General features: G+C 41.5%; 1 protein-coding gene across 4 annotated transcripts; it reads left to right on the plus strand.

The window, feature by feature from the left end:
- The first annotated feature begins 327 nt into the window (after positions 1-327).
- LOC148388304 (GRAM domain-containing protein 2B) lies at positions 328-11011 on the plus strand. Of its 4 annotated transcripts, none has more exons than XM_088394025.1 (13): positions 328-564; positions 5320-5493; positions 5841-5904; positions 6284-6356; positions 6432-6535; positions 6651-6749; positions 6836-6907; positions 7075-7143; positions 7316-7409; positions 7935-8030; positions 8232-8337; positions 8567-8674; positions 9269-11011. In XM_088394025.1, exons 1-13 carry the CDS (start codon positions 473-475, stop codon positions 9285-9287), a joined length of 1170 nt encoding a protein of 389 aa, XP_088250151.1. In that variant the 5' UTR covers positions 328-472; the 3' UTR covers positions 9288-11011. The 4 variants fall into 4 exon arrangements, with proteins under 4 accessions (XP_088250151.1, XP_088250150.1, XP_088250154.1 ...); XM_088394024.1 differs by having other exon boundaries at positions 330-564; positions 5317-5493; XM_088394028.1 differs by lacking the exon at positions 328-564 and adding an exon at positions 4480-4719.
- The last annotated feature ends 346 nt before the right edge of the window (positions 11012-11357 follow it).

Consider the following 11357-nt stretch of genomic DNA (forward strand, 5'->3'; position numbering starts at 1 on the left):
GTGGGATCTGAAAATGATCGAGTGCCAGAAAACAGACGAAAAAAATATTAACAGTTTATTGCAGGCTCCATCAAACAGTTCCCTATTCGCGTGCTGGTGTATACACGTGAAAAGTTAACGCCTTGAGTAAATTATTGATTACACGGGTCCTTGACTTACCATAATAATACAGCGCGTTCCAGATGTTAATGAATGAGGACGCCCATTCTCCATATTAGGTGATAGGCGGTCTGTCCAAACCCACTAGTCCAATCTGATTGGATGGTTGGTCTGACATGACCGTTTTTAAGCAGCCTCTCTCGATGCTCATTGGTTCATGGACTTGGTCCGATTTAAGGGCATTATCCTAATCAGCAGCAGTGGATGAGTCAAGGGGAGGGGGGGTCAAGGCAGAATCCTAAACAAGAGCTGTGAGCCTTGGCGTGGCACTCCGTTTCCTCACGAACTGACCACCACTGGCAGCGGGTGAAGAATGCTCGAAAACAAGAGAGAACGCTTGAAAACCTTCATTCGGAAGATCGACGAGAAGGCCATTGTCAGAATCAAGCACTACATGAAAGAGAGGTAAGCGGAACGAATGCTAGCGACAGCCGGTGAGCATCACCCATAGAACAGATACAACCATTGATTGTCATTTCATTGATGCCTGCAAATCTCCCTGTTTCAAAGAAGGAGTCTGATAGAATGGGGATCGATATTTTGAATTGCCATAAATTTGCAACGTGGAAGAGTCGTAGATACAAATACTGCTGCTATGCGAGCTAGTTAGCCAACCTGTGGTCTGAAGATGCTAAGACCTTTAAATGAAGGGTCATACGTGTCACAAGTTCCGCATTTCAGATGCTAATACGATTTTTTTTTTTTTACCTACACGATGCTAAACTGGATTATTTCTGCAAAGTGTGTGTGCACAGTCTTTAATTCATTACCCTTGACCCCACGGCAGTTTTTGTAAACGTAGAAAGTGACGATGGTAAAATACGTGCAAGTAGTCAAATGACCGTTTTGTCATGTTTAAATGAAATGTACTGCTGTGTGACCATAAAGGAACTACGTCAGTGACTGTTTCAGTAAGTGACGACCATACTGACCAAATGGGTCTGCTCTGCTGTCCCCTCATGCTGAGCAATCATGACGTCATCCATCTCACTATATGTGGGTCAGATTGGCGTCACTATTTATTCCTCTATATTCTTGGCAGACCAAAAAGACTGAAACATTTGTAAATCACCTGGTTAAGTCTTGCAGTCACATGTCACCTTGATAAGTGCATATGCACAGTGATCCTCTACAGAAACGTCATGGGGGGAGTTACGTATCAGTGGGCTTGTTTTCTAAGAAATTGGTCTAGGTCTCATGAGTTGTGTCACAGGTGCTACGTGGTGTTATGCAGGCAGAGTGAAAGAGTTTGATTCTCTTGTAATAATAATATTGCCATTCAGATCTCATGGTGGCTTCTAAATGGAACAAAAGAGGATGAAAAAACAACATGCTTGATTCCTGCGGTCAGTGCCGAACTTCAATCAAAGGATGTGCTCCAGGCTTGTGAAGAAGGTTGGATCAAGTTAGCAGGATTGTTTGAGTTTCCCACAAATCAGCTGGTCATAGCTGAAGTCATGTGTTGCCTCTGTCAAGGCAGGGCTAATGACCACTCCTTTGTTCTTGAAAAAGTGGTTGGCTGACTTTCAGCATTAAAAAAAACAATATACAGAGAACACCATCATCATGTGTTTGACACCGTGTGGCTACATTTCTTGATTTGAATTCATAATTGAATAGCCCTGGCGTACCTTTTTGCTCATGTGTGCGCTCACTGGGAAGATTTGAAGAATGATCGCCTCTGTCCGCATTGCCAGTCCACATACAGGAAATGATGTGAGGCACTGCATGCACTGGGCCGCATGACTTTCTCACAAACACACATTGACTGCCGGTAATGCATGCACACGGACGCAAACGTGCACACCAACACACACTGCATTCTACAGGCTGGCAGGCTGCCACTAAATGCATTTTTTTTTTTTTTTGGCCTTAGCAAGTAGCTGACTTCCCTGCCCTTCCTGTCTGCTCTGTTAAAGCTCAAACACTTAGGCTGGCTGGCATGTCCAAGTGCCCATTTCTGATCTAATGCTGAATGTATTTTATATTTACAGAGTACGGTGAACCAATGTTCATGTGCAGAAAGCCCAAATTGTGTATCAACACTGGACGCCTGTAAATTCAACATTGATTCTGGTCGCTGTAACCCAGAATAATATTTTAGTTGCCTTTAATTTTCATAGTTTGTCATAGCCGCCCGTTATATGTGAAAGTGGGGTAATCACAGAGTTAAAACCAAAAGTGGGTAATTTATGGTTTTGCTCTACTTTTCTCTTATGCAGTTTTATTTGGGTGTTGACAATTTTGAGAACCTCTACTGTAATTTTTCATCAAAGTGTATACACCTTAAATGTCATTTAAATATACTGCACCAAAGTTCTGTTTCACATAACAAAATACATTGCAGTCAAAAATACCCGCATCTTAAAATGTTGGCCTTAAAACCTACCGTGTTTGCAATAACATTTAGCTTGAATTTAATTGGCACGAAACATTATTCTAGGAATCAAGCTGTAACGACGACTTTTAAGTAAGACAAAACGTTTTTCTCCAGAAGATGGTATTCTCGCACTTTATTTATTTTTTCTTTTAATTTTTGTTTAAATGTACTAGATTTTCCAAGCTTCCCTAATTGGCATTTCTATTGTATTACATTTATTTAAATCAAATTCTTATTTAATTGGGTCATTTGAGAACCAACTTAAAAGTACATAACTCACCAAAAGGTTTGTTAAAACCCCCCCATCATTTACCACCTACTGCTATAACCATTACCATAACAACACAGTCTCTGACCACTAGAAAAGACGATGCTCATTGTGTTTTTCGGCCTGGACCCCAACCACCTCTTTTGTTTTTTTTTGTTTCTCTCTACTTTGCTTTTCAGCCTCTTTGCTTGTTTTAGTTCTTGGGTGTTGCTACAGAAGGAGGAAGAGAAAAAAAGGAAAAGACCTTTACTCCCATTACATTAATCAGTCGATGTGTCTAAGTGCAAAAGGTCTCCCTAGTATTGCAGACATGGATAGAAGCGAAGCGACGATACGGAGGCGTGTTACTCGTAATGGTGGTGCTGAGGTTTTAGAAAGGTAAGACTGGAAAATCACCAAGTCCCTATCTCGATGTGAATCTTGACGTGGTGGGTGGTTAATGTTTTTAAAAGCATGCCTGGGGACGTGTTTTATTTCATTTGACTACTGTTGGGCTGCAGTTGTTAAAGCTTCAAAAGAGATTTCCATTTGATGTTTAGCAGTATATCAGTGAGCTCAACGGATCAATTGTAAAGTGTAGAATGTGGTTCTCCTCAAGTAAAACTTCCGCACATGTGCAAATGAAATTTTTTTTGTGGTCTGTAGTCTGACAAACTAAACTCAAATGAGTTTAGTTGTACCATTTTTGTAGTCTTGTGGAAAATGAATGTTTATTTTAGTAGATAAGGAAAATGACACTCACTTTTCTTAGTTTCTTGTCATGTAAATTGTTCCACTGTATGTGATTTGCATATTTGCAAACCAAATGCTCTTTGCTAATTCAATGTAATGAAGTCAGGAGGTGGCAGATAGTGCGATGCAAAAACTCCCTTTTTTGTGTGTCCGGTTAACATCCTCCCCTTTCCAAACCCGTGATGATGCTCTTTGAATACTGTCTCTGTTGGCCATTTTAGTTCAACCTCATGTCAAGAGGAAATGGAGCAGACAGACTGACAGAAAAATAATGTCTGTATGTTTGTCTGCGGCCTGTATGTTTGTCTGCGGACCAGGTGGTAGGGTGCGGGGTATCCACCTTATTTTTTTTCTGCTCATCACAACATTGAGAGGTTCTGTCAGCTGCTGAAACATGTCATAGACATGCCTTTAAGATAGAACTAGAATTAGCTCACCACTCCCAGCTTTTACTCGAATGGTTAATGCATAATGACATGGTCTGCCTCCCACTAAGGCTCCATTGCTCATCTTCCCTTTACCGCCTGACCTTTGCTCCAGATGCGGAATGTGATGCTTGGCAGAGCACATTCTCACCTGGAAAACACCAAGTGGTGGGCAATTATTCATTTTAATTGTATTATAATTTGCGTGCTGGCTCCTTTTTGTTGGATTGTCCGAATGCTAGTCTTCAAATGTAATATAATCACGTGGCACCACTCCTAGTTAATTATAACTTGACTGGCCAGTTTGAGCAGTTTATTTTTTTTGCATCTGCTTTTACTTGTTCACAAGAAGAACAACATTGATATTGACATTTGTAAGTGAAAAGTTCAAAAGTAGTTTGTGTGTGCACTTTGTGCTCGGGTATGTGTGCTCTGCTGCTTTATTTCAGGCTTGTTTGGCTTCAGGGGGGGAGTGGTTAGATTTGACGTCACTCTTACGGAGTGTCACACCACCACAAGCACATACGGTAGTGGCTTCCTCTTTCAGGGCATTCATACAAAACATAGCACAATGAAGACTGTTTCTACCCCGCCGCAAGGATTACAATTAAATTGAGAGAAAATCTAGCTTTTCTTTGAAGCCAGATATATTTTAGGATAGATTTGAGCCTTTTTTCCCCCTCGCAAGTAAGGGAAATGCCAACTGTCAGCAGGTATATGAGTTTTCGTTCATCAAAAAGGATTAAGTTTTCCAGGTAAGGTGGATGTTTTTTTTCCCCCTTCTCACCTAATAATTGTGTACTATTTGTTGATTTTAATTAGGACTCTATTTTAGCATTGCAAAGACTTCTACATGTCAGTCAGTTGTCATTTTGTTCCCCGAGGCTAGCCCAAAAAAGGACATGTGTGAAATTTTATTTTAAACACAGGTGTTGGTTTTCTGCATTCCCGCTTTAAGGATAGAATACAGAATTACACTTGTAGTTTTTGGAGAGCCTTTGTGATCTCCTGAGCTTAAGCTCAGTTCTCACCTGTACTTTCCCAAAAACAACTGTGCCGTCATAATCACCATTTGCGCAGCCTATTTCCGCAGGTGAAATTTTGCAAAGATTTTACACTTTACCTTTCACAATAAACGCCGCATTAACTTGATGCAATAGAATGACGTCTCACAAGAGGAAAGTAACAACAATGGTTGTGAAATAATGGTTGAGACCACAAGAGATTGTAGATTCTGTTAATGGGTGATTTATTTACTGTACAAAAAAGATCATGAAAAATGTGTTGGTTCCATCCTGTGCGTGCATATCAAATGATTCTCATATATCAAATGTGTCTTTTTCTATATCCAGCAGCTACCCTGTAGAGAGCGGTGGTGGCGGAGTGCCAGCCAAAGTTAAGAAGAGCAGGAGCACCTTAAGCAAAGACGGCATCAAAAAAGTAGAGGCCAAGAAGGCGTTGAGTCTGGAGACCGCTCAGCTGGAGCTCCAGGAGCAACACAAAACGCTCAGCAGACAGTTATCTCTCAGGTAAGAATTTCAGTCAGAGCTGCATCAATATAATTTTTGGGAGAAAGTAGAATGCCTTAAATCACACGCAGAATGTGCTGTGGGTGGCTTGATATGGCGTCACAATAACTTGAACATGTATCACAAGACTTGAAGCAGTTGGGTCAGGTTGTGACACACAATTGCGCTGTTCAGGCTCACATGATTTAAATGTGTGTGTGTGTGTGTGTGTGTATGTGTTGCCCTCATGATATCATACATAATGAGGTTGTCTACATAATCATGAGAACATCATTCAAGAATGTCAAATAGTGTCGCGGCTAACTGAGTACATTTGTGGTTTATAAACAACCATACTGTATTTTTAGGTCGCAAACTTTGGATGTTGAGTACAGAGGCTTCGAAAGGACTAAGGCCAGCGGCACACAAAGCGTAAGTCCACCTCACCTTTTTTGAAGTGTGTTGTTGTAATGTTAGGAGGAGGTGTGCCTCTCTGTTGTTGGGAGGCATGTGCAAACACAACAGTCACACTTGGAATGCCGCACAAGCTGAGACCTACAAGTCACTCTGTGATCACCTTAAATAAACTGCAAAACATTTCTTGCAGAATTCATTTGCTGCAGTCTGTGGAACTCATTAAACTTGTAGTGTGTAGTTATAAACACTGGTCTCTCTGTAATTTTAGAGATGGCAATAGATAACTTGAGTTTATAGCTTGGGCTGATGTTTAAATGTTGCATGGGTTGAAAAGTACTATATGGTCGACCTTTTCTTTACAAAATGACTGATCATTTTTTCTTCTGTCTTGTAGAGTTTCATAAAGCACAATGCAACATTCCATAAGTTGTTTCCAGACATTCCAGAAAATGAAGACTTATTACATGGTAGGTAAACGTGAATCAAGACCTTGACTCGGCTCTGGATTAGAATGCTGATATGAACCACTTTTTTTCCCCCAGCATACATCTGTGCCCTGCAAAAAGAAGTGCCCTACCATGGTCGACTGTACATTACTAACAGCCATGCCTGTTTCCATTCCTCTGTTCTGCTCAAGGACACCAAGGTAAGCAGGCAGGCGGTTGCAAAATCAAAATTGCAATAGCCTACCTAAACCTTTCGGGACAGATTTTTATTTTTTTTTGCTCTTTAATCTGACTTTCCCGTTGACACCATTCCAGGTAGTGATCCCCGTCTCCTGCATTCATATTGTCAAAAAGCAGAACACTGCTTTGCTTGTACCAAATGCCTTGTCAGTCCGAACCACAGATGGAGAAAAGGTGAGTTCTCCTCACACCAACGGATCTTGTAATCACGTCTGCCAGTAGCTCATGTTCTGTCTGTCCTGTTCCCTGATGTCTTTCAGTTCCTGTTTGTCTCGTTACGGAACCGAGAAGCTTGTTATCAGCTGCTGCGCTCCGTCTGTCCTCAAGTTGAGGTGAGTGGTCAAGGACGCCAGTACGCTTGCAAGTTAATCAAACTGTAGATAAATAACGCAGTGTGATGCAAGATACAAGACAATTTAGAAAGAAAAGAAAGAGGGCAGTGTTACAGACTTGCAAGTTTGTGCAGTGCCTTCATCATAAGCATGTGTTCCGTTTACAGGACCGCAGTGCCAACAGTAGTCCAGTCATCTCTTCTGCAGAGCACAGCTACGACAAGAACAAACTGGTGGTAAGCAAGTCATACTGTTGTTTTTGCTTTCTCCTGCTGCTGGGTGTGTATTGAAACCACTGGAGATGATTTTAATTCAGTCATGTCTTCTCCGTCCTGCACAAAAACATCATGTCAGCAGCTGTGTGCCGCTGGATAAACTCATTATTGTCTCTGTGTCCCATCATGACAGAACTCCAGCCAGTCCAGTCTGGATGGCAGCTTTGACCTCAACGGGTCCGAGTCACAGTCGTTACAAGACCAACCTCTGGACAGCACAAACAAAGGTGAGAGGTTAACACTTTGGATAATATTTTTTCTATTCACATCAAATAAAAATACTTTGGCAAAAACACACATCTATAATTTGTTAGTTCACCATGACAATTAAAAATAATGCTTAGTTATTCTTTAAGATTTATTCAATCCACACTTATCACACAATTGTTGACTTTTGATTAGTGCAGGATAATTCTGTGAAAATGTTTCTAGTAAAATCAGCAAATAGATTAAATTTGTCAATTTTGGCACTTGCTTGTAAGCATTTAGCAAGTAGCAACAAACTACTCTTCCTTGTTGGACTAAGTGAAAGGGACATAGCTGAGGCAACCATAGTTTAGCCTCAAATCAAATTACTAGACTTGACAAGTGAAAGGGACATAGCTGAGGCAACCATAGTTTAGCCTCAAATCAAATTACTAGACTTGACAAAGAAGCGTGAAAAAGTAGGAGAACAACCAATCCGTAAACTTGATCAATTTGGACAGGTAGTGTGAACCAAGTCATTGATGTCTATTTCTCTTTGTCTGCAGAGTCTGCACTACCCAGTGAAAAAGAATCCTCTTTCAAGAGCCTGCATGAGCCACAGAGTAACAGCTCATCTTCAGAGGACAATCTGCCTGTTTCAGGTATAAAAAAAAAAAAAATTCCCACAATATGCTTGGTTAACTGTTGGAATGTTAAAATGCAGTGTTTTCGAGTGCACCGCTTTATGCGTCCTGCTTTTGAACGCTCTTAAATAAATGATAGCGGAAAGCCAAATTTAGATGCTGCCTGCCAACGTGACATTGACATTAATGTTGTCCTTGCATGTCTGCTTCCCCCCGCAGCTGCAGGTGGCTGGTGGGTTTGGAATGTGCCGGAGAAGGCCAAGTCTCTGCTGGTTCAGAGAGAGGCCAGCACCCTCAACACGCTGCTCTTTATCTACTTGATACTGTAAGTCGCTTTGTCTTCACTCCTTGCGTCAATGCTGTCTTCTTGCGATAAACTAAATCTGCTGCACACTCCTCCTGCAAAAGGTTTTCATCTTAGTAACTATTCGTCGAAGCTCGTATGTTTGCAAACGGTTGATCAAACGTTGTGTTTTCCTCACAACATTTCAAGTTATTATTATGCCCACATAGATGGGTGTGAGTGTTTGTTTCAACTTGTCTCCGCTCCTCAGGGTGGTGGTGCTGTTGCTGTCTTCGGGCTACATTGGCTTGCGTATTGTGGCCCTTGAGGAACAGCTGACGTCACTTGGTGCATTGCCAGAGTTCACCCTACAGAGCGGGTAAGTCGTTGCCCATGCCAAGCACGAATGAAATGAATTGAGCAATACAGCTTGGGCATCACATTAAAATATAAAATGCTCTCGAAATGTAAATTTGATGCTGGGCTCGGCATAATGAGCAGATTCCAATTGCATTTTGAAAGTCAAAATTCACATTGCATCTCGGATAAACACATTACGGCTAAGAGATGTTTATGTGGCAAGTTTATCTCAAGTGTGAGCATTTTAAGTTGGAAAGTCAACCAGTAAAATATTTGTTAGCTTCAGCCTTGTATTCAATTCTCATTTTATCTTGTCATAGTTTTATTGCTTCAGGTCCCTGCTAATAATCAGCAAAGAAATGCTCCTCAAAATTAGAAAGTTTCTCCTTATTAGCAAAATTGCTCCTCAATGGGGAGAAAAAAGTTATTAGGAACCTTGTTATGACAAGTGACACTTCTGAGGAAATGAGTAGGTGGTTTCCTACCTGCAAGGCAAGTTCACAATGACAAAGTAACGGGGAATTCTAAAAATTCTTCTGCCCTACACTCATGCTTGACATGCTTGTTCGCTTACATCTTGGTGTGCCTCACTCACTCACTCTATTTTCTTTAGGTACCGCCAAGACACATAACACTCAGCGACAGAAGGAGAGGTCGAATGACTGACTTGTGACTTGGAGGATCGCTTCCTGCTGAAGACTCTTCACGTGCTCGGAACGTGCACCCAAAACACGTCACGTCAAGAGAAAGTTGGCCAAACTGTGCAATTTCTGAGACAACTTTTTAACTTGAAGGGCTAAGCTTGCAGTAGTTTAAAACAAAAACAAACAAAAAAAGATGCCACCACTTAAGTCACACAGAACCGAGCCAAAACGCATGTACATCCTGCCTGGTTGCAGCGTGTCTTGCTGTGTGGACCAAAGCTTGGAGGACGTGCGAGCGACTGTTCCACCTCTTCTTGCACTCCTTCAGATTGAACAGGGCTATACCTGTCAGCATTAGCCAGCTGTTGTGCGCACCTCGGCACCGCAGACGTCGCGCTGCCGCTAGCCAAAGATGTGCGCGTCTCTCCCCATGGCGTTCGCCTTTCCTCCTGTCTTTGGAGGAACGTGTCTGTCTTATTGTAAATGTGGGTACCTCTCTTTTGAATGTCTTCTCCTCCGAACCTGCTGTGGGCTGAGATGATGATGATGACGATCAGCCCACAGTGGTCTCCTCTCGTGTTTCTTCTGTTTCTCTGTCTCTTCCTCTTCTTTGACGTGATTTCAGAAGTTTATTGATCAATGCTCGGAGGTTGTCGGGAAAGTCGGACAACATGTTTGAATGTGTTGTCAGCAGAAGTTTTTGGACAGAGTAGCATTTCAACATTTTGAGTTAAATTTCGTTTTGGGTTTTTTTAGATACACCAATCATGTATTGCTAATGGTTATTGGGGGTCTACATGTAGGGGAACTGACTACAAGTTGTCCCTTCCCTAAGTGCAGGACAACTCAAAACCGCAATTGTTGATAAGGTCCAAATTTCAATGGTAACACAAAGAATAGCGCCACAAAATTTCAAACCATAACAAATGAGTATTATGCATGGCAAAATGTCTTTTATTCCGATGTGCTGTTTTAAAAATCAAAGAAAATGTGTTCGAAAGAAAGAAAATATGTAAGTTGAAAGGAGCGAGTGCACTTTACCAAATGCGTTGTGCCTGTCACAATCCAAGACACTGGATTGAGTAGAAATGGCGAAAAGTTGTCTTTTCAGGTGTTTGTCTGGCGGTGCTAAGTTCTTTTGTTTGTTTTAAAGTGTATTCACTCAGGGCTGGTGGGCATGACCCACCAGGTAGATATTCCTTTGTCATTTCAAAGTCTAGTGCATGTCACTGGGATCTACGTCTTGACTTGGGTGCTTCTCCACAGACCCTTTGAGAGAGAGCTCGCCACTTTAGTAATTTGACTTCATTGCTTGACTTGATTATTTCTATGTAAGAGCCTCTCCCACCTGCCTGATGATGCATATATCCACGCTACAGCTCACACTTTGTTGTGGAGGTGCTCCTTTCCACAGCAAGGTGCAGATACACTGCATCACGAGTTACGTTTGCTGCATTAGACACACGCAGTACTGTCAGTTCCCCACCAGGGGGTAGCACACGCACACATCCACGGTCCTCAAGCAAAAATCCTGATGAGGGCAGAGTTTGTGTGGATTTGCACTATTCAAAGTGTACATTTTGTAACAATTGTTAAAATCCTTAATTATACTATGGCTCTATATATATATTTATTTGCATTCTGTGTAATTCAAAGTAGTCTCTGTGAGATGACTTTGCTTTTGTTGAAAATAAATCAAATGTTGCGAAGAACTGTTGTCTAATTTTGTTTCCCCTCAAGACTTGTTTTCTTTTTCCCCCTTTAGCAAGAAACCAACAATGTAAGAGTGCCCCACCTTTTCACAGATGTCAGAAAAGATGCAGTTTTTACAATTCACAAACTATTTAAATTAATAACGTGATCCACATTAGAAAGTTTATCCAATGAGCAGAAAAAAGTTATGTATTGCACATATTGTACTGTGGTACAGTTGCAAGGCATAAGCTTGCCATCTCGTGGAGAAACTTATTCACTGCTACTGCTTTTACAAGGCTCCTTGTTTTACGACACAGGTATCAAACTCAAGGCCCGGGGGCCAGATATGGCCCACCACATCAT

This window comes from Syngnathus floridae, chromosome 13, assembly GCF_059516105.1.
Source record: "Syngnathus floridae isolate MCC-2025c chromosome 13, RoL_Sflo_1.0, whole genome shotgun sequence".
Classification (NCBI taxonomy): Eukaryota; Metazoa; Chordata; class Actinopteri; order Syngnathiformes; family Syngnathidae; genus Syngnathus; species Syngnathus floridae.

What these genes read in the sequence shown, in the direction of transcription:
- LOC148388304 (XM_088394024.1), top strand. Translation starts at nt 473, where the DNA reads ATGCTCGAAAACAAGAGAGAACGCTTGAAAACCTTCATTCGGAAGATC. An exon ending in AGCAGACAGTTATCTCTCAG is followed by an intron (nt 5,494 to 5,840) that starts GTAAGAATTTCA and finishes CTGTATTTTTAG; the next exon opens with GTCGCAAACTTTGGATGTTG. An exon ending in AGGCCAGCGGCACACAAAGC is followed by an intron (nt 5,905 to 6,283) that starts GTAAGTCCACCT and finishes TCTGTCTTGTAG; the next exon opens with AGTTTCATAAAGCACAATGC.